The 23,757-nt window shown below is 41.4% G+C and overlaps 1 protein-coding gene across 1 annotated transcript in view; it reads left to right on the top strand.

The window, feature by feature from the left end:
* Positions 1-23,757, top strand: part of STK39 (serine/threonine kinase 39) — a 213,715-nt gene that overhangs the window by 47,075 nt on the left and 142,883 nt on the right. The window contains 3 exon segments of the mRNA XM_016228175.3: positions 7,620-7,732; positions 20,158-20,266; positions 22,933-23,074. Of these exon segments, the coding sequence (XP_016083661.1) occupies positions 7,620-7,732; positions 20,158-20,266; positions 22,933-23,074 (364 nt within the window).

Below are 23,757 nucleotides of genomic sequence, written 5' to 3'. Positions count from 1 at the left end.
TCCTCCTTTCCTCCTTTTTTTTTCTTCTTTTTCCTCCAACTCCCCTTATTGCTGAACTTCATTCCTTGGGTAATAGCCCTTCCCTTCCCTGTTTCTGAGCTGGAGAAATTATGCAAAAGTGGGACAATTATGCTATTAAATTCAGTGTATTTTATGTAGAGGGAAGATTATAGGTTCTGGGTTTCCTGGGTTCCTTCAATCTGGCCTGGATTTACTGTAAAGGTTCTGGGCTTCTCTGGGGTCAAAGAGGAAGCACAGAGTTCTAGCGGTAACTGCTCAGTGCTGTTTTTGACAGCTCTGAGAATGGAAAGAAGTGGAATAGTGGATTGGAGTTGTTGGGAAGGTAGGATAGGGAAAAAGAAGGGGGGGGAAGGGGAACAGGGTTAAGGAGGAAAGGGGAAGCAAAAGCAGGTGTAAAGGGGAAAATGACAGGCAGAATGGAGAGTGAAAGGCCAAATGGAGGAGGCCTGTGTAAGGCAAGAGAAAGAACAAAAAATGGGAAGGATAGGGAAGAGCAAAAAGTTACATAAGAACAGAAATGTAGAGGAACATTGAGGGGAGGAAGAAAAGGTTAGTGCATTGGGGAAGAGAGGAGAGGTGGGAGAAGAGAGTAGGAGGGAAATGGGCCGGGGGAGAGGAGGGAAGGAGTATAAACAGGAACCAGCAGATCCTGTATGACCTGAGGGACCCAGTAGCCCAACAAAGAGTCCAAAAAGCATAAAAAGGGGACAAAACGGACATTGTGGAGGGGAGAGAAGTGGCCACCTGTAGGATGAAGATAGCAAGAGCAAAGAGGTGGGCAGAGGAGGGGCCAACATCATAAATTGCTTGCCAATTCTTAACCTGCAGCCCTTACCCCACAAATATCCTGAAAACAAAGATTGGGTGCAGTGCTAGCTGTTGAAAGCAAGTCAGGCTAGGATTCAAGTGTGAGTCAGTAATTTCAGTCTTTTGAGAGCAAATTCTATTTACTGGAACCACAGATGACCTAACCCATGAACCTACAGCTGCCAAGCTAATTCTGCTGTCCAGAGCTCTGAGGGCACCAGAAACGCACCCAGGAGCGGCCAAAAGGAAGGCCACCTCTCTTGACTCTCAGCTTTGCTTTCCGCTCGAAGAGGTTACAGCCTTCGAATAGGGATCACTCTCAGGGGCAGCAACTGCTTGGGATACTGCGTGCTCTGCCACTATCCAGCACTCCCCTCTGAAGCACCCCAAGGAGATATTGAAGGGTGGTAGTTAGTTAAGCTAGGTACTGACTGAGTGCAGTGTGCTATATTGAAACACTCGGGATGGATTAAGGGTAGAGTCACTTGTAGTCAGGGCTCTAGGCAACCCACCTTTAGCCCTTTGCCCACCATTACCCACCTCTGAGTGCTATCTCTTGTTGGCTGTCTGCAAGGCAGGGGGCACATTCTACTCCCTCATCCCCTTCACTTTGGTCCATGTCAGCATCTCTAAAGGAACATGAGAGGTCGTCCTCATTTAGGGTACAGAATTGAGCTCATTATGACTATGGTAGGATATGAACAAAAAGCTATTTTCATTTGATGATAGGGCTGCAACTTCTTTAAATGTTTTAAAAAGTCATAACTTTTCATTATACTGTTTAGAAGAATTTTAAGAAGAGAATGTCATCAAAAGAATTCTGCTTTTCTTATTATGGCATTGCACAGCTCTGCATAATGTATTTCTGGAGTTCTCAAATAAGGAAGATTGAGAAATAAAAATACCATTATCTATTCAATTTAATTCTTGTTCAGTTGGAAGCCAGTATTACCTTTTGACTCTTATCTGTATAAAAAACAAAAACAAACAAACTTGGTCAGGCTTTATAGTTTACTGTGAATATGCTATTGGTACTCTGTCTCTCTGAGCTAGTCGATCATAAAAATCCTGTTTTTTCTGTAACTTTAATAATAGATTTTTTCCCCTTCTTTCAACAAAAGCTTTTATTAATAATATTCACCCTCTGCAAAGTCCAATGGGAAAGGTAAATAATAATTGTGGTATTTGTTAAGTGCTTACTGTGTCAAGCACTCTTCTAAACTCTGGGAACAGTTCAAGGTAACTAGGTCAGATATAGCCCTGTCCTGTCCTACAGGGTTCACCATTTAAGTAGGAGAGAACACCTGCTCCTCCACTAGACTGTAAAATCCTTGGGGGCAGGAGTTGTGTCCACTAACTCTCTTGTAATTGTCCATGTGCTAAATGTGATCTCTGCACAGATTAAATGCTGAATCAATACTATAGCTTGATTAATTAAGGGCAGATAATGTAATCCCCATTATTCAGAAGGGGAGATTGAGTCACAGAGAGGTTTAAGTGACTTGCTCAAGGTCAGCAGCTAGACAGGGTCTAAGTTATTGCCAGCGGCCATCCAGAGCTTTGTATATACAGGCTGGGTTGGTAATATGAATGCTGAAGACTGAAACAAAACTACTTGAAAGTTTATGTGATGGCATACTTTGACATTCCTCCCTCCCTGCCCCCATAGAACCACCTCTCCTTAAATAACCCAGGTGGTGTGCCTTGTATGGATATTTCCTGCTGTAAATAAGATTCATGATCACATTCAATCAGGTAAGTCTGCATCAGATAAGCATTCACCTTTTTACAGCCCTTCATCAGGTGTAGGTTTTATACATTCCGCACCCTTCTGGATCGCAGTCATCAGCCAATGGCAACTTCCGTTATTTCTCATTATTCCCCTTGCTGAATCTGGACCCTTCAACCCAGTGACAGTCCTTGTTGTCTGTGGGAATCTAGCAGAAATAGAGTAGGTATTTTGCTTTTCCTTTAGATGTAGCATGAAGTGTTGGGTGTGTTTAATTATATTCATTTGAATTTGAACCCACACACTGTTCTCTATCTCACTCTCAAAATCAGAGCCTCGGGCCGCTCTTTGTTTTTCTGTGGTATTATCAGATGGTTCTTGATAAGTTACACACAAGTACTGCCTTGTGCTTTACTGTTCATTGGCAAGGTCTGTGACCTCCAAATGTTCGGACAAATCAAGTTTTCTTAGGTAAAATGGTTACTCAGGTCAGTGTGTAATTTCTCTAGTTTGCTAGAGGCTATCTTCCCCCTCACGTTTCTTGTTCCCTCCCTCCCTCCCTACCTCCCTCCTTATCCAACACCTAGCCTGCTTCAGATCTCAGTCAGTCCCTAAGTGCAACAAAAGTATGAAGGATAAAACTTCTCTGCTTGAATCAAATGTTGTACGGTTTCAAGCAGTAAAACTTTGTCCCATAAACTGACTCAGAACTTAAAGTGGTGGGGATGGTGTTAGTTAGGGGGTTACCTTGGACCAATGAGCTGTCCTCAGACTTGCTCTGGCTACCATGGGTGTGCACATACCCTTTTACTTGGGGCCTGTTCCTTAATATAAGCCACGGCTGCTCCTTTGTAATTCTGTTTGTCCTGTAAAGGAATGTATCCAGCTGGCTTAAGTCAGGTTTTAGACACCACCTGTCCTTTAGGAATGAGGGACTTCCATTTTGTTAAATAGATGGCTTCTTGACTTTAAATTGAAATGTGTGGTGTCTTTCACATATTTGGACTGCTGAACAATAGTATGCTGTTTGATGACATCCAATACTGTGTTGGAGGGTGACATTTAGCAAAGGAAGAACTGTCCACAAGCACTCATGAAAGGAGGAGAAAAGTTAGATGGAAACTGGCAATAAAGACATCCCCCAACCCACCACACATCACAGAGCTAAGATTGGCAATGACTGTAGACCCCAAGGCAGCAGAGAAGATTCAGGGTACATAACAGAAATCAAGGTGAATGTGAGCCAGCATTAAGGAACTCTTATTTAAATAAAAGAGCAGGGTACTAGATTCACACCAAAGTAGAAGGTCATAGAAGAGTGAGGAAGTAGTCCTGTTATACTTGGCATTGGTCACAGCCTCATGAATGCCTGTCATGTTTGACCTCTTAATTTCATGAGAAACATGGAGAAATTGGAGACAGGTTCAGCAGGCCATTTAATGACCAGCAGCCTCTTTTGCCAATTATAAATGACAGAACCCTTTCAAAACCTGCTGTGGAAAGTCATCAGTGGAAACCTAGCTCAAAAGGGTTTTGCTAGGAGTGGTCTGTGAAGAAAGAGTAATACCACATTTAAGTGCTTAATTTTTGCATCATTAAAACTGGATGTTGCTATTAAGCGGTCATGTACAGATTAAGTCTGGCAATAAGGAGAGCGGGAGAAAAAAGAAAGGAGGAAAGAAGGGGAGAAGGTTCAGAAACTAAGAAGGCAAGTGAGACTCTGTCTCTTTGTTTATTTCACGCTCCCAAGTGCTGCATACAATAGGCTCACAACTTTTTAACTCTTCTCACCCCTGAGGTTATCCCAGATCTGTCCTTGCCTTGGAAGTCCTAATTATTGCCTAGCATACCTGTTTTGCTGTCTTACTTTTTTTTTTCCTCTTTCCTTGTTTTCCAAACAGTCCTAATGAATGAACTTCCCCCAATTGCTTTTCCTCCACTGCCTCGTGGCCTTCTTGATGAGTTAAGTCCCCTCACCTGTTTTGCACCCTCCTGTGCTGCTGCACCTCCCGGTCCCTGCCTCTCACTGCTTACAGTGTTTGTAGTGTGAGAAAGTCTTTTATTTTCTTCTCAAAAATTGGGGTGAAGCAGTTACTCGGTGGAGGCGATTATGTAAGTACAGTATATTTTAAATTTCATTTGAATGGCCAGGCAAGTCCCTCAAAATATGAAGCAGGTTGGGAAACCTGGGAGGCAGTAGAAACCTGGAATGTATTTCTCTCTATGTAACTTTAGGACCACAGTGAGCCAGACATTTCTAGGAGATCCCTAGTTCTCTCAAGACTTCATAATTCCAGTTGAAGTCAACCAGGAAAATTTCCACAGGTGGATTTTACTTGGTTTCAACTGTAGCGGGAAAGTTTTTTGTATCTTCCTCACTTTTTAAACTTGCCTGGTGTGGAGTGCTTGGAGGTGTCACCAGATCTTAAAGAAATATTGTGCCCCCGTCACTCTCCCTTGAGGTTTTAGAGAGGCATTCTGTGGTTTGGAGCAGATTATTGTGTGGCATTTAAATCCAAAGATAAATTGCTGTGGGTAACTGGAAATGGTGGGTGGAACTTTGAGTTGTCACAATTGCCCCTGAACTTACCCTAATGGTCATTCTCTGAGAGAGGCAGTTGTAAGCAATAGTAAAAACCTCAGTAGATACCTTGATTGAATACCAAAGTTAGTTATATGTAGCCAGGGTGTAAGACACCCCCAACATATTAAAAAACTCAACATATTAAAACAGATTTCCTTTGTTTTTGTTGTTGCACCTCTCCTCACACCACCTTCCTTTCTCCCAAAATTACTTTTTTGTACTGGAAAGGCTTCTTTAAAGTTTGCATAAAATGAGTCCCTCTAAAGTGATTTTCCAATATAATTTGGGGGATTGTGTTAGAATATTATATAATACAATATTTTAAGGTCTTTTACTTCCTGTTGAATGACTAGGATATAACAACTACCATGAACTCTTTTTTACTTTTGCTATCATTATTAGTTTTTACAAATTCAGTAATTTATTTGATTTAGTGGTAACTTCTGGATAAGGAAACCCCAGTGCATAGACTTAACCTGGAAAATCAAGCTCATTAACACATTAAAACCTTGTTGGTAACCTCTGGTCATGAGGTATGGCCTGAGCCTCTGTCTTCAGATGTGGAAATGCTCCTGTTTATTCTTCAATCAACTGCTACCTGATTCCATCTTTGTGAAGCCTTGTCACCAAAGGCTTATTTGAGATTAATTACTTGAGTTCATTCCAGTACAGGACAGTTGGAAGTCATGAGATATTAATCAAAGAAAAGAAAAATTATCATAAAGATCCCTGACTTGAGCAATCATACTAGAAGGTTTCTTCTACATCTCTTTTCCCTTAATTTCTTAATCTTGAATTTGGGGAGTTTCCATTTCTTTGTGATACACCCTTTATTTCTTTTAACCTAAACAGTTTGGGATTTTAGGTGGAAAGCATCACCCAAGCATGCTTGGTTAAGAGGCCTATTTGGTTAGGAAACACATCCTACGTTTTTTTAGCACTTTCATTTTTGTGTGTCTCAGATTGTTTTCAGGGAGTAGTGTTGGTAGTGAGGTGTATGGAATGGGCCCCTTGAAGGATATGCATCTTCCTGTGTATTTAAGGTAATGATTAGAAGTAATTTGAAACTGTCTACACGCACTTGCACATAATATTGGGTAGTAGTAATAATCACAAATTAACATTTTTATTTAACACTCTTGAAAGTTTGCTCTCAGGATGTTAGTGCTAGATAGTGATTATTCTTTCCTAGCTGGAAAATAAGATGGGAGGATATATGCTTAAGGAGTGATGTGGTCTGTTGAAAATTATGCAGTATTGTGTAAAAGTTTCAAAGTAGCCCAAAATATAAGGTGTTGGTATTGTATGAAGAAAAGGAAAAATTGTTACGCTTCCAAGGCTGGATTAAACCCTTTTAGGATTGCGAATGTCACTTGTTCTTTGGATGTGGCTGTCCATAGCCTTCTTTTCTTCATCATTTTCATATTTTATGCTAATAGTTGGGAAAATACAAGGAAAATTGTAGACTCTTCCTGCCCTTACGAAGCTCACCCTCTAAATACAAAAATTAATACAATTCTGCTCACTTGTATATATTTTTATTACCCTATTTATTTTGTTAATGAGATGTACATCCCCTTGATTCTATTTATTGCTATTGTTTTTGTCTGTCTCCCCTGATTAGACTGTAAGCCCGTCAGTGGGCAGGGATTGTCTCTATCCATTGCCGAATTGTACATTCCAAGTGCTTAGTACAGTGCTCTGCACATAGTAAGCGCTCAGTAAATACTAGTGAATGAATGAAATACAGGGGAAGAGAGGAGACCATACATACCTTCAGAAAAAAATACAAAACTCAAAAATTCCAATTAAACATTATAACTCAAGAATCCATAAGGATTTCAGAATCATTCGAATAGTTAAAGCAGCCTTTCTTGGGTGAATTTCCTGCCCAGGCCTTCAAAATGTTCATATTGTTTATTAGTATTCTAAGACTTAAAGACTTCGCTACTCTCTTTGCTCTACAGAGGTGTGGTTTTTCTCCTCTCCCAGATGATCAGGAGAGTAGAAGGGGCAGGGACTCAGGCCTCACTTTGAGACTTCAATGGCTAAAGAGATCTTAGGCTTGTGTCCTTGAAAACTCAGAATGAAGCCCAGGAGTACCTGGGATTTAAATCCTTGAAGTTTCCCCCTCTTCTCCCCACCCCCCAATAGTTTAGAACCCAGCTCCCACTTTATCTGTGGTTCTGAGGGACCTAGGGTCAGCGGTCTGTCATAGGTAAGTAGTTATGTTCCCTGATCTGTTTTGCAGTGCTCGGGTCCCTCTGGTATTTAATCAATGTCAAATCAGGTGTTAGTTTTTTATATTGAAAAGGCGAGAGGGTGGTAACAATGTGAAATATTTGCAGTTGCATGGTTGAAACTATTCAGTTTGGGAGGGTTAAGATGCTTATTTTTAAAAGCACTAGGAAAGGTCAAAGGGTAACTGGTCAGAAGTCTATCTGATGACCTGTACCTTCTCTGCAAATTCTCTTTCAGGCAGCGGTGCTACTGCAGTGGTCCAGGCTGCCCTATGCAAACCCAGGCAAGAACGAGTAGCAATAAAAAGAATCAACTTAGAAAAATGCCAGACCAGTATGGATGAACTATTGGTAAGTACAGATAAAGGGCAAACAGGAAAACATTATTAGTATTAGTACTTATTAAGCACTTATTATGGACAAAGCATTGTACTAAACGCTGCTAGCGTACCTTGTTTTTTAATGGTTTTTTTTAAGCGCTTACTATGTGCTAAGCACTGTGCCAGGTATTATACTGAGCGCTGCAGTAGATGCAAACTAAGAATCCAGGTCCATCTGACACCCTGGCTTGTGCTCTATCCACCAGGCCATGCTGCTTCTCTTACTTGCATAAAAGAGGTAGATTGATTAGGAATAACTGGTTCATGTTAAAAGATTGATTCCATTTAGAAAACAGACATCATCAATGCCACACTGAGTTACTGGATATTGATTGGTATAGGAAACACTGTTTTACCTATGTGCAAAATGTCTCCCATTTATATTTTGTAAATGCATATTGGTGTTAATTGAATTAATCTGCTTTGTCGTGAGAGTAATCTGCTCTGTTGTGAGCCCACCACTAAGAAGACTACAATTTCTCTACAGAGTTAAAATTAACACATCAGATTTAGGAATCTTCAAAAACCCCCAGTTTCCTGCAGCAAACTTCTTGTTGAGCTGCCTTGTAATAAAATAAAAAAATAGACATCATCATTGACAGTCTTTTTGGTTTTTTAAAAAAAATTTTTTTAATTTATGGGCTGAATCTTGGGAAAGCACTGAGCCCAGTTAATGGTATTGATTGGGTGCTTAGTATATGCTGAGCACTGTATTAAGCACTTGCAAATGTGCTGTATAATAGAGTTGGTAAACATGATCTATGCCCTGAGAAAGCGTACAGTCTAGTTGCAGAAATGGATATCAATCATTTGTATTTGTTGAGCGCTTACTCTGTGCAGGGCACAGTACTAAGCATTTGAAAGAGTACAGTGTAATGGAGTTGATAGAAGCAATCATTTTTGTAGTAAAAATTGGTAATATGGGATGTTTGTGTCCCTTGTCATGTGCCTTTGGGCCTAGGGACTGAGCCTGAAAGAGTGGGAAGGTCATGCTCTCTCTCCTGGCCCAACTCCAGCTGGCCAGACCATTGAGTTATTTACATCATCCCCTTTCCCTCTTTTCATGCCCCTCCTCCCCATCCTGCCCATCTGTAACTCAAGAGCCTCATTTAAACCAGTAGGGCCCATCAGTATATAATAATAATAATATGGTATTTGTTAAGCACTTACTATGTGCCAGGCATTATACTAAGTGCTGGGGTGGATGCAAGCAAATTGGATTGGGCCCATTCCCTGTCCCATGTGGGGCTCACAATCTCAATCCCCGTTTTACAGATGAGGTAACTGAGGCACAGAGAAGTGAAGTGATTTGCCCAAGGTCAGAGAAGTGGCAGAGCAAGAATTAGAACCCATGACATTCTGACTCTCAGGTCCGTGCTCTTTGGGTAACATAGGTTAGTAGACGTTAACTTCTGATCTTAGTCTTAACTGTCTTCCTGTCAGTCATTAATATTGAGCGTTTACTGATTGCATAGCACTATACTAAGCCCTTGGGAGAGTACAGTATTACAGAGTTCATTCAATTGTACTTACCGAGTGCTTACTGTGTGCAGAGCACTGTACTAAATGCTTGGATTGATAGACAAATTCCCTCCCTCAACAAGCTTATGGTCTAGAGGGGGAGACTATAAACTTTCTTTAAACCAATTAAGTTGGCAATGGATTATTGGTGATCATTCAAGGTAGGAAGGATATGGAAGTTTTATTTTTGTAATTGAAGCTTTCTCTCTGCCAGTTTTTTTTTCTTTGCTCACCATTTACATGGAGAACACTGGAGAACTCTGAAATTGAGGAGTTAACTGGTCACCAAAACACTAATCCCAGAGCAAATATTAGTTCAGTGGCTCCAAACAAGTTAGAAAGCATAATGTCATTTGGCTCCCAATGAAGAAGTCTTTTGTTATATTCCACACTGGGAACGAAATGTCATTAACAAGAGCTTTTTGTCTGTGCCCAGAATATAGCTTTTATTTAAGTTTTAATTACAGTACACCATGGTATAAATTAAGTTCAAGGATAAAGCTGTAGTTTTCCAGATCTGATTGGTTTTATAATTTAAATTAGGCAACATAGTACAGGGGTTTATGAGGACATAGCTGCAAATCACAAATCACTGCCCAGATTAAAACCAGGGGTTCCTGCAATCCGGTGTTAATGATTTGACCTGCACGCTTATTAAGCCTCTCATCTTGGAAGGTTGAACCTTTCACTTAACCTGTGGTCACTCACCCACATTATACTGACTCTTATGTCTTTTCTGCTGGCCAACAACAGAATGGTTAGTGGTGAAGCAAGACAGAAGGTGTCTCTTTGAATTCCACTAAGTTTCTAAGATCATTTTGCCCAGATGATGAGGTAGTCAGCTCTTGAGTACATAGTCTTTTTTAAATGAATCAGATTTCTTGAGCATTTGCCTTTGGCATAGCACTGTACTAAGCGCTTGTAAGAATTCAGCATAACAGCAGAGACACCATCCATGCCCACAACAAGCTTACAGCCTAGAGGGGAGCTAATAGTCCAAAGGGGAGTTTTTCAATAGATGTAGCTGATAGAGTTGTCACAGGTATCACTTTTTAAGAATTTCCTGGTGTTCATTTTTCTGCTGAAATAATGTATTTGGTTTAAAAAGGGAAAGTGGCCTTGGGGCACTGGAGCTGGTGATCTGTAGTAAATGGAATTGGCTAAATTCCTCTAACTGATGACCAAAAGCTGGTGGGATTTTCTCCTTCCCATGATTTGTTACATTGCCCTTCCATTTAAGGATTGCTGTTCCCCCACCCGCTAAATACTTGGATGTCAGTGTTCCCCTGTCTTCATGATAGGGTCCCTGTTAAAAGTTTGGGATCAGAAGTCATTGGAAATCCTGTGTAATTGCTGCTTTTTCTTGCTACTCACACCAGTTAGCTGTTTAGAGGACTCCCTGTTCTCTTGTGTTTCCTTCTTCTCTGCCTCCCTACCCCTCCTACTGCTGATAGCCTGTCTCCTTTTAGCATCTTGGACTGAGGTCTGTAGTGGCAGAGGGGACGGGCCCTACGAAAGCAGCCTAGCTATAACCCTTGTCCCTGCCAACGTTCTGCTCCCCAGGCCAGAAAGCATAACAGAAAGTGCCATTGACGCGTTGGAAAAGCTACAGTATCCCCCAGGCATGTGATGTGTGCTGTGGCATGGTGCCGGGCTCCAGGAGGTACCATCTCTTACCCAGCGATACCTAGTGGGTACCAGACGGTCAGCAAATGGTGGTGTTTGCCTGGGTTTCCTGTTAAGAAATAAGACTTCAGCAGGGGTTCTCCTGGTTTTGTTCAGTGATATTTTAGGGGTGTATGAGTGTTGATGTCACATGGAGTGATTAGAACAGAAAGTATGAATATTCTGCAGCATTATTTCAAGGAATATGTTTGAAATGAACTAGGGATGGGAGTTAAATGGAGAAAAGCCAAAATCACAGATGGTATTCAATCTTGTTAAGGTTAACCACATACAGAATAAACCTTACAAGTCTTCTACAAGTCCTGTTGCAGTCTTTTAGATTGTAAGCTCCTTTGGACAGGGAAAGGGTCTATCAACTCTACTGTAATGTAACTCTTCCAAGGGTTTAGTATAAGGGAAGTAGCGTGGCCTAGTAGGGAAGTAGAGTGGTCTAATGGATAGAGCATGGGCCTGAAAGTCAGAAGATGTAGATTCTAATCCCAGCTCTGCCACATGACTACCGAATGACCTTGGTCAAGTCACTTAACTTCTCTGTGCCTCAGTTACCTCGTCTGTAAAATGGAAATTAAGACTCTGAACTCCATGTGGAATGGGGACTGTGTCCAATCTGATTACCTTGCATCTTCCCTGGCACTTAGAACAGTGCTTGGCATATAGTAAGCCCTTAACAAGTACCACAATTATTATTATTGCTCTGCACACAATAAAGCACTCAATAAATACCACCAATTTGATTAAGTGTTTTTCGGTCCATATCTTTAAAGGGCGTGTTTGTTTACAGTTTAGTAGGTTTTGAAGTTGGCAAGTGTTTTCAAAAATGTTGTTAATGTTCCCTATGGCAAAGATTTTTAACTTGTAAATTCAGCTGTTGCCTGCAGTTTCATTATTTTCTTAAATTCACATGTTGTCATTGTTTGGACATCCGGTATCTTAATAATCCTTTAATTCAGTGTGTGGGTATTCTACACAGGATTAAATCATAGGCTTTTCCTTTCCAGGTCAGTGCCTATATCATTTGCAAACTGTGTCATGTGTTAACTGGTTGTAACTAGAAGCCATTGTTCTTCCAAGGAACAATGGTCACTGGAGTCACTAATTCCTGAGGCTATGTCAGGGGAACAACGGCTTTTACTGCTGTACTTAACCTTTTGCAAGCCAGTAAAACATCAGTCCAAATTGCTGGGAGAGTTATCACCCACTTCCAGTCGATTTCTTTCTTTTATTAATACCTCACAGGAAATTAGTTAAGCAGTAGAGTAGTCCCTAGACTGTAAACTAGTCTGTGGTCCTCTAAATCACTGAGGGAAGGGATCACATTTACCAATTTGTATTGTACTCTCTTGCAAGTGCTTAGTTCAATGCTATGCACATAGTAAGTGATCAATTATTACCAATGATTAGTCTTATAAAGGTGGTATTGTGAATTGATAGGCATAATGAGGCTCACTGAAGGCAAAGATGGTATTTATTGAGCACTTACAGTGTGCCCGGCATGTACTAAGTGCTTGAAAGAGTACAATACAGCAGAGTTAGTAGGTGTGTTCCCTGCCCATAAGGAGCTTACAGTCTAAGGGAAAATGAGATAGTGTTAGTCATGTTGAAATTTATTTTAAAATGGATTATTTTGAATTTACACATGAAGAGATGAGGGTTTGTAAATTTATTATAACCTTTAGAATGAAGAAGAGGCATTTTTACTTTTTTGAAGTTCTTTACTATTCCACAGAGTCTCGAGGGGAAAGACACTGTGGTTCTCAATTAAGTTAGCTTTTCATTCTTCTGCAATTTTTACTTTTATTTCAGTTCTTTTCAGAGGGCTAAATCTTTCAAATCCAAGCAGATGAGTTAATTCAAACTTTGAAAGTAGTCACCTAAATTCAAGTTTCTCAAAAGGACTTGATTTACTCTTATGGGGTACCTATGAGACCTTTTCATTCATTCAGGCACATTTATTAAGTCCTTACTGTCTGCAGAGCACTATACTAAGCACTTGGGGAAGTACACTACAACAACAAGTAGTGACATTGCCTGCCCACAACCAGCTCACGGTGTAAGTCCACGAATGGAGAGAGAAAAGAAGGATTAGGTGAGATGCATGTTAAATAACAAAGGTAGATGGTAATCAAGCTGCTAAACTTGAGGAGGCACTGCCGTACATTATTGTTTTGCTTTGTAGACAGGGAGCTGGGAGTTTAGAAAGGGATGGGAAGGTGGCAGATTAAAGGGATGTATTTGGAGAGGCAAGCATATAAGCATATAACTTGCTCTAACTCTTCAGAGTCACAATAAACAGAAATTCTGATGTTAACCTTTAAGAAGGAATAAAAGGCGGAAAAGTACATTACAGTGTTTGGGCACCCAGTGTCTTAATAATCTTTAATTCATGAGGATTGCATTTTTCTCTGTGCTGTTTTCATTTTGTTTCCCATTTTCTCTGTGGTTCAGCTTTAACTGAGATGAATAAATGGTCTAAGGAAAGCAGTGTGGCCTAGTAGACATGGGCCTGGGAGGCAGAGGACCTGAATTCTAATCCTGGTTCTGCCACTTGTCTACTGTGTGACCTTGGGCAAGTCACTTAACTTCTCTGTCCCTCAGTTATCTCACCTGTAAAATGAGGATTAAGAGTGAGAGCCCCATGTGGGACATGGACTGTGTCCAACCCTCTGTCTTCCTCAATGCTTAGTGCAGTGCCTGGCACGTAGTAAGTGCCTAACAAATGCTAATGACATTTGTCTCTAGATATGTGTCCATCTTCAATGTGGTTAACTCTCACAGCTACTGACTTCCATTTTTAGGGCATTTTTCATCTTGAACATTGTAGGATATGTCTAAGGCAATGTTCACCCTTGCAATCAGGGCTCGGAGAAGTTGATTTTGATTCCTTTTGCCTTGATAGTACAATATAACATCAAAGCTAATGGGAGTTGGACACAGCGAGGAACACATCAATTATCATGCTTTCAAGTGCTTAGCACAGTGCTCTGCACACAGTAAACACTTGATCAATTCCTTTGGTGATGAGAACATGGAATGGGGACCTTCATGCCAAGGGAACTTCTTGTCCTCTTTCCAAAGAAATGACAGAGAATTGATCTTAACTGAAGGATAACCCTCGACTGTTATTAAGGATGGCAGATTGGGCTCTGTACATGGGATGGATCAGGTGTTGTTCAAAATGTTGTTGTCCCACGGTGCCTCGGGGCTGAGGCATGATGGGGGCAGAGGCCTTCTGAGCTCTAGGGGGAGGATTAGGTGTACCTATGACTTCTGGTCTTTGGTGTTGTTGCTTCGATGTGAGATGCTGGAGGAATGTGCCAAGCTGTCACCTCACCAAAAAGGAGATAGACATCTTTATTGTTGTAAAGAGCAGATATTTTAATTGCAAGGCAGCTATGTTGAATAAGGCATCCCGGGGTGTGATTCAGCGTAATTGCTGCCCTAATCATATTTGGCTTTGGATACCATTTCTATTTCAGTGTGCAGAAGTCAGATTTAGCCTAGATGATCACCTAAAGAATCCATTGCTGATACAGTTGCCTAAAACACAAAGGCATTGAAACGCTGCTGTTCAAAAGGGTGTTGAGACCACTTACTGTAGACAGTCTTTATGACCCTCCTTATTTCCCGCTGCCAGAAAGAAGAATAGTGCTATCTAAAAGGCAAGTGCATCTAAGTGCTGGAAAAACTTGTAACTACAATGCTTACTTTAGCTTAATATGCAAAAGGAGAGAACAGTTAGGCCAAACAGTTCCATTTTTTAATGTGATGGATTCTCTTTTTTGTTAACTTCTGTTTTAAAATCACTTTTTCGAGGACAGCTTGGTAAAATCAGGTAATTGGTCCTGAAGAACCCATGCACTGGCCCAGGAAATATGCAGTTTTGTGAAGATATTTTAGGGTACTCTACTTCTGTGTCTGATTCAAAGATGTCTGAAAGCTACCTTTTCTCCTAACAAGCCCCTTCTATTTTCTTTTATTTTTGCTCCAAATCCCAATCACCCCATGCTTCTAAGTTGCTTTGTAGGACAGATTGGCCTTTTCTGCCTTTACCCTCCCATTTTTCCCATGCAATTTTAGGACTGTTGCCAGACTTTTCTTAGAGGATGCCATTTTGGAGAATGAAATTGCAATCATTTTCTTGGCATAGTGAGTCTTTGAGACATCTGGTTGATCATGGTTGAGTTATCCCACTGCTGTTACCTGTCACAAGCCCTTCTTAGCACCCTCTTGTCCTAGTTAATTTTTGCATCTGCTGTCCTGCAGAGAGACAGTGACAATTCCCATAGTCTGCAGGTTTAACTTAGCTTTAGAAAAGTTTAGAAATTCTGTTCCTAGGGTCATGGGTGCCTCTGACATCTGTTCTCAGTGCTCCAAATCTCTTAACTGGATTTCTTCTGTGGGAACAGTTTAATAATGTTTCTAAAATTATGAAACACCACTGTTTAAGTGGGACTTTTTTTATTTCATTGCAATTTTGAAAATATTAAATATGTTTAAAATGCTTTGCTTTTAAATTTTTCCCAAGGCCCTATAGAGACATTTTTCATTCAGGGGTTTGCTAGTGAAAATTTACCTCATAATAAAGGCCCACAGTAAAAGTGAAAAGCATATTCATATTTCTAAAGATTTCCTCCCTTAAGAACACACTGCACATTAGGTGACTGTTTAACAGGCACTTTCAAATGGTCTTCTTAAATGCTCCCTTTTGTGTTTTGTGGTATAGAATTAGGAACTTTGAAAATGTATTCTCTTGCTAAATGTCTAATGGATTGCTTTTTCAGTGGGATTTTATATGATGTCATCCTGTCTTCTGTTTCTGTTACCAGAGTAGATAGGATTTACTCTTCTGTATCTGGGCACCAGTGTTGCCATTAAATAATATTATAAAAGACATGGAAGTTGGATAGTTGCAACAGGGCAAAGAGATGTTACTAGGGGGAAGCTTCACTGCTTTAGTTGGCAACACTGCCCCTCATATAACAACCCTTTGTAGCTGACCGGATCTGAATTCCCAGAAGGGAGCATGATTCTACATGTCATCAAACCCTTTGGCAGAGAATAAGCAAAGGGATATGGTTATATTTGAGACTGTTAACTCCGTGAGGGACAGGAACTGTGTCCAACCTGATTATCTTATATCTGCTCCAGTGCTTAGGACAGTGCTTGACGAATAGTTAGCTTTTAACATATACCATTTTCCTGATCAGGGTCTGTTTCCACCCCATCTTCTTCCACTTCCCACCCTCCAAAACACACAACTTTGTATCTTGCTTCATAATGCTTGTTTTAGCCCGGGGACTTTTCCAGAGATAAACCTCATTCATTCATTCATTCATTGGATCAAGTTCTCATTCATTATCGCAGTCGACATTGTCCCAAGCAGAAGCACCGCTCTACTATTGTGGTTGGTGAAAGAAACATTTGAAATCAGTCAGTCAGTCGTATTTATTGAGCACTCATGGTATCCTGAGCATTGCACTAATCACTTGGGAGAGTACAGTATAATAGACATATTCCCTGTCCACAGTGAGGTTATAGACTAAATGCTTATCTGAGGCTGGTGTGTTAGATGTTGAATGAAGCAAGTTGGTATAAACCAATGATATGTACAAAAAAAGGACGTTCAAAAGTAAATGAACAAGTTACTGAGAAACATTGCTATGAAAGAGTTCAAGGCATACGTAATAAATTAAAGCTCTACTATTCGTGGCACATACAAAATCAGGACTGATGTCCTACTTTGACTTAGTTCACAATCTTTAGTGGATGTGGGCCAAGGAAAAATACTTTTCTTTTTGTTTTATCAAGGTAGAATTAAAGACTAGATTTGGATGAAGTGACAGTGTTCTTTTCAAGATCACCCTGGCTCTAATTAGATCACCCTATTTGAATGCATCATTTTAACCGTTGAAAAGTTAAGTTGCCAAGGTTTTGCTTTGAATTCAGAAGTCAGACTGGCAAGCCTTTGTGTTTCCAGTTACCTTCCTTAAGAAAGTTACTGCAGCCCCTTGTTAAATAAATAAATCATCCAACTTTTGAAATCTGTCATCAAGGCACCGAAGAGCCTTAATTTTTAAAAATATTTTTTATATTTACTCAGGCCTGGGAACTATAAGCAGGGGGCTGGAGTCGGGGGCAGAGGTCAGAGGTGGACACGGGTCAGCAGGAAGCTCTAACTTGAAACGGCACCCACCACCCTTTTGTAAAAATGGCAGTTTATGGATACCGTACTCTCACTGTCGATACTGATGTAATAATTATAATAATAATTATGGTATTAAGCGCTTTCTATGTGCCAGGCACTGTTGCTTTTAGGTAGATGTTTGAATTTCGGGGATTCTGTCACTGAAAACTGTAATAGAACCAAAAGGAAACTGTCTGAAACAATTAAAGTTCCATAAATAAATTGGGTATGGCTATTCATGAACTCCCTGAAAAGAGCGTCCTTTCCTCCTCCTTTCCCCCAGATCTTGATCTCAGCTAGCTGAGAATGAAGGGCACTGAAGCAAGTGGTTTAATACCAGTTGATTTCTTTCTGAAGGGAAGATAAGCATTATAGATGTTAGAACTTTGTGTGGAATTTTCCATGGGGTAGGATGGCGATTGTCACTGCATTCATTTATAGTTAGATATCGGAAAAGATAAAGTGGGACTATTACACCCCATTTTTGAGCTGTTATACTGTATATGGGGCTGGACTCGCTCGAGTCACTTCAATAACCAGTGGCCGTGTGTCTCTGAAGCAGGAATGTATTCTGGGCCGTGTGCCATTGCTCTTTCAAAAGTGTCTACTGTGTCAAAACCCAACACCGGAAACAGATACAAACTGGACCTCAGGTTTCAGATCTTATTTAAAGAAGTTGAATGGAATTGAGAGGGGTTGAGTTTGGAGAAGCTGGAATTATTTAAATATGGAAGGCTTGAATTTTTTTCAAAACCGCAGTCAAACGAAAGACTCATCCTTGTTGAAAATATTCATGCATCTTATAGCTATAAATATTGTAGTAGTCATCCTGGGCCACACTGGACAACTGTGTCATGGAGTAGCCGTAATGCAGAAATCCAGTGGTGTGTTTTCTGACTTTGTTTCTCAAAATGACACCCAGTTTTCATTTATTCTCACAATATCTTTGTGAAGCAGGAATCACTATCCCTCCTTTGGGCTTGGGGAAATAGAGGCACTGAGAATTCAGTGTCTGCAGATTCAGGTCCTCAGCCTAGGTCTCTTGGTGCCTCTGTTCATTTTGTGTCCTCTAGATGTTAAGTTGGTCACTTCTCTGAGTATGTTTCGTCATCGGAAAAATGGAGATTAAATACCTGTTCTCCTGCCTCCTTGTTACAAGTTTCATGTGGAATAGGGACTGTATCTGTTCTGATTGTACCATATCTGTCTCAGCACTTTCCACAAGTGCTTAGCACATGATTATTACCTAACATACCCCTGTTATCATTATTATTAGTAATAAGCATGTATTGAACACTTACTGTGTGTAGAGCACTGTACTAAGTGCTTGAGAGAGTAAACTATAAAAAGGGTTGGGAGACACAATCCCTGTCCACAAGGAGCTTATAGTCTGAGTCTATTGTGATTATTTTGATTTTTATGTAATTTAAAGTGGAAACTTCTATGGGTAGCTTATTATGCTCCTAAGTCCTGAAGCAGCTTGGTATGGGGAAGCAGCATGGTGTAGTGGATATAGGAAGGGCTTGGAAGTGAGAGGCCATGGGTTCCAATCCTGACTCCTCTACTTATCTGCTCTGTGGCAAGTCCGTTCATTTCTCTGTGCCTCAGTTACCTTATCTTAAAGTGGGGAGACTGTGAGCTTCACTTGGGAGAGGGATTGTATCGAACCCAATTTGCATGTACCCACCCCAAGTGCTTAGTACAGTGCCTGGCATGTAGTAAGCTCTTAAGAAATACCACAGTTATTATTATTACTGTTAGTGTGTGTTCAGTGAAGACCATAACTAGTATTGCTAGAAAAGATTTTCTTTGTCCAGCCTGGTTAGTTCTGCCACTGTCTTGGGATTCACTGTCCAGGTTTGCTCCAGGAAAATGGGAAATGGACATGGGCAGAACCAGAGGAGGTCCTGTGCCTCACTTCAGGGTGGCACTGCTGCCTGAGTGTGACATTTCTTGTCGTTCCAGTAGCCCACCAGAACAGCCTCACCTGTGAAAGCCGTGTGGTACTTGTGTGGTATGACTCCTCTTGTCTCAGTCATGGCACCCTGGTCTGCCCCCATCCACTTGCACCACCCTGAAATGGCCATAGAAGTAGCATTTGGGAAGTTGAAGGTGTGTCTGAATCTAAGCGTGTAGTACCTTACTCTGCACATAGTAAGTGCTCAAATACCATCGATGATGATGATAAACCCAGCAGGAACCTAACCAGACTTGGGTCTGTGCCGGTCTGGCCGAGCCCTTTAGGACAGTTTAGGATTCATATGGTGATGAAGTGGATGGGGGCATGAGGTAAGTGAGGGGGGCTGGTGAGGGGGTGATATAGGAAAAGATGTTATACTAAGAGCCTTTTGTCTCTCCAGCACTGTCCAGGTTAAGTCTATAAGGCCCTGGAAGGATATGTCAACGTGATCTGACCTGAGAGTGTAATGGGAGCTTCATTGGCATATTGTCACTTTCCTACAGTTACATTAATTAGCACACTGCTTTCAGGCATGCCTTGAGGGTGAAAGATATCTGCGTAGTCAGTCAATGGGGCATCTATTGAGTGCCTGTTGTGTGCAGAGCACTGTACTAAGCGCTTAGTACAAAAAAATTGGTAGACACAATCCTTGCCCACAAGGAGTTTACCGTTTAGAGAGGAAGAAAGACATGAAAGTAAACTACAGATAGGGAAAATGAGAGAGAATAAATGCTGTGGGTGAATATCAAGTGCTTAATGGATACCGATCCGAGGGCATAGGTGACAAAGGTAGGGAAGGCCTCTTGGAGGAGATGTGATTTTAGGATGGCTCTGAAGGTGGGGAGAGCAGTGGTTTGTTGGATATAAAGGGTGAGGGAGTTCCAAGCCAGGGCTCTAACCAAATATCTTCTCTTTGGGTTTGTTTTGTTCTTTAAATACCAATGGTCCCATCTAGCAGATGCTATAAAAATGTCATTATCCTGGCTAAATAAATAAATAAATTGTCATCTTGCCAGATTGACGTTGTATTTTGTTTTTCTTGTAGAAAGAAATCCAAGCCATGAGTCAATGCAGCCATCCCAATGTGGTGACGTATTACACCTCGTTCGTGGTAAAGGACGAACTTTGGCTGGTTATGAAGTTACTCAGTGGAGGTAAGTCACTGCACCTGTGGGCCTGTGGTGAGTGGATCATGCTGTGTCCAGAGCAGTTAAGTTGGCTATTTGTGCTACACACTGCTGATGGTTTGGTTTGAATGCAGTGGAAAGGAGTCAGCCAATCATCAGCTTGTATTGAGCACCCTCCTTTTCATCGCCACGCAGGGTGGGCACTGATGGCAGTGCTGAAAGGAGGTGCCAAGGCAGAACAAAGCATGGGAAACTTGCCTTCTGTATGACTTTAGGCATGTTACTTAACAGCTTGGTGCCTCAGTTTCCTCATCTGAAAAATGGGGATTAAATACCTATTCTCCCCATCCCTAAAACTGTGAGTCCCAGGTTTGGACAGGGACTGTGTGTGATCTGATTATCTTGTATCCATCCCAGTGCTTGGCACATATGAAACGCTTAACAGATACTACGATTGTTATCATGTTATTATCGTCATTAACTAGTAGAGCTGGAGCCCAGGAGCATTAGTCTGGATGGGGTACCTGGAGGAGGGAAGTTAAACACGACCGGAGGGAAGGGAAGGACGTGGATGGGTGGAGGATCCACTCCTTCACTTTCTTTCTGTAGCTCGCTCCCCCGCAACAGGGCCCTTCTAAAGGAAATGAGTCCTGGTTCAAGAATCAAGGCTCTGTGGCTAAGCTGGCCCTTGGAGCTAAACTAGGCAGCCAGGTTTATAGGCTTGGCCTTTCCCATCTGAGAGCTTGGCTTCCAAGCCCCGACCATAATGTGGGGAGCTGTCCCGGTTAAATAAAGAAAGGAATAAAGAAATAAAAAGTCACTGCATTGATTTGGATCTGGCAAAGTCAAGAACCGAAATAACAGTTCACTGGCGAACTGCTTTGTGGCAGGGCTCCGGGGGGAGTCTTGGATCTCTCTGTACCAGGCCCTAGCCAAGACCATTAGTCATTGTTTCCTTGAGTGCCCATTCTGCGAGCTAATTAAAAAACAAAGCAGGAAGAGGAGCTTTGCCAACCCCGTGCCCCGGGATTGGCTGTTGCAGTGTTCCTCGTCTGTGCCGTGTGCCACCGCTGCCTTGTCAGTGTGGTGATCTTGTCTCAGTCTCTCCCTCATCTTCCCACTATTCCCTCTCAAGACAACTGGGAGAAACCCCAGGTGGCTTCACATTACACATCCCAATTTAGTTCCTTTGACTCAGAAAATAAGCCTTTTTTTGTTGTTGTTGTTTTTAATACTGTGCCATGGGTTGCTATCCTGGAACTCTTCCCTGGTCTTGTTCATATTCCCCATGTTTGAACCAGTGCATCCTTCCTCCAGTTATTGCCCTTTGGCATAGGGAGGGTTAAACAAGTTTCCACAAGTCATGCTGGGATTGTGGACAAAATGGAAACCTGTTCATCATTCCCTCATAGCAAGAAAGGAAATGTATTTGCAAGCTTGGTTTTCCCACAGGAAAAAAAAAATCCTTGTGCAGTTTGGCTTCAGTAATCCTAATTGATCAGAAAACCTTAAGGGGAACCATGCACATGAGCTTGATTTTTCTGAGGGGGTGAAAATGCTAAGGAAATTATGCCCTCTATTTTTCTTATCTCTTAATCAAGGCGGGTGGCTGGCATGATGTAATAATGTCTGATGGGGAGACGATATCCTCAATTAATGACTGTTGAGTTGAGGGCCAGAAGCTAGACTCCAGACCATAAACAAGCCGTTTGTTAACTCTTCAGAAATTCTGAACCCTAAGCTAATTGGCTATTATAAATGGCCTAGAGCTACTGAATATCAATTATTATGTGTTGAAATGTGAATCTCACATTGCCATGGACATTGGTTCTATTTGTGGTAATTCCAAATATTTCCTGATGGCAAGACTGGGATTTTATCAGGCATTTTCTAATGGTCCGACTGCTACGTTAGCCAAAGGGATCACCTCCTTTTCAGCAGAAGGATCTTATGGCTGTGGGCGTCTCTCATCCAAGGTCCTGGACCCTATTCTTGAGTGCTGATAGGGGACTGTGGCCCTCGCTACCCCCACTTCTTCCTTAGCCTCTCTGTTGCCCAGCTCACTGTACCATAGAGACTCTACTGCTACGGAAACCTGTTAGTTGCAGACAAGAGGGAGAAAGAAAGAGTTTGGTGCTGAGGTTCCCCAAGCTCCCTGCCTGCTTGCATTTGTCCACTGGTAGATGAACCCAGAGGAGAGCAAACACTTCTTAATAGTGATGATGATAATAATTGCAATTGTGCTATTAGTTAAGTGCTTCCTATGTGCCAAAAGCTGTACTAAGCGCCGGGGTCGATACAAGATAATCAGATCAGACCCAGTCCCTGTCCTACGTGGAAATTAGTGTCTAAGGAGGAGGAAGAACAGAAAATCCCTATTTTACAGATGAGGAAACTGAGACAATAAGAAGTTGAGTGATTTGCCCAATTTACCACCGCAGGGCAGGTGGCAGAGCTGGGATTGCAACCTCTTGTTTGCCTGCCCAATTTGCTGTAATATTGGCAAAGCCACAAACACAAGTACTGTTTCAGATAATAATTAGGGTACATATAGGAATGTTTTTGTCATCCACGAAGCGGCTTTTGCTTGAGTTGGATTTGGCTAAATTTTGAACTCGGAGAGCAGTGTTGTTATGAGCCACCGAGTGTTGGTGACATTGCTTCTAAAGGTCTTCTAATGCTTGTCGATTTAGGATCCATGCTGGATATCATAAAGTATATTGTCAACCGAGGCGAACATAAGAATGGAGTCCTGGAAGAATCCATAATAGCAACAATTCTTAAAGAAGTTTTGGAAGGCTTGGATTATCTTCACAGAAATGGACAGATTCACAGGTAAGAATGTCTGAAGACATTTGTAATTTAGACATCTGTATAAAAAGCTAATTGGCTGCTTTGGTAGGGTTGTCAAAGGGAAGTGTAACTTAAGTAACTTACTGACTTGGTTTTCCAAGATCAGTTCCCTGGGCTAAGCTAAGTAAAAGTTGAACCAGCAAGGTACTTTAGAGAACTATTATTTACCGCGTGCACTGATGATAAAGGGCTATGGATGTCTTTTGAAAAACATTGATTTCTGAGATAATGAACTTTTTTAAATGATATTTGTTCAGCACTTACAATGTTCCAGACACTGGGCTAAGCTCTGGGGCAGATACAGACAGCCTTAGGAAGCTTTGCTTGGGGAATTCTCAGAGTGGTCTTAATACCTATGCAGCTACTTTGTTGGGAAAAAGTCGCTAAACATTTTGGACTAGACGCAGGTTTAAGCTCCAAATTCCAAAATAATATGATGAAAGAAGAAAAAGCAACTTTTAGACACTTATAATAGCAGATATACGGCTTGTAGTGCTGATTATTCTCGACTCACGCCTTTGTTGGCCTACCAGACACGTCATAGGCCTGCATAAGATATTCTTAGTTGACCGTCTGAGATCTGTTTGAAACGTTTCATCTGGAATGGAATAAGGGTGGAACACATCTGATTTCCTGGTCATGGCTCTGAATACTTTGTGACACAG

Source organism: Ornithorhynchus anatinus, chromosome 9, assembly GCF_004115215.2.
Source record: "Ornithorhynchus anatinus isolate Pmale09 chromosome 9, mOrnAna1.pri.v4, whole genome shotgun sequence".
Lineage (NCBI taxonomy): Eukaryota > Metazoa > Chordata > Mammalia > Monotremata > Ornithorhynchidae > Ornithorhynchus > Ornithorhynchus anatinus.
This window is presented reverse-complemented; position numbering and strand designations above follow the sequence as displayed.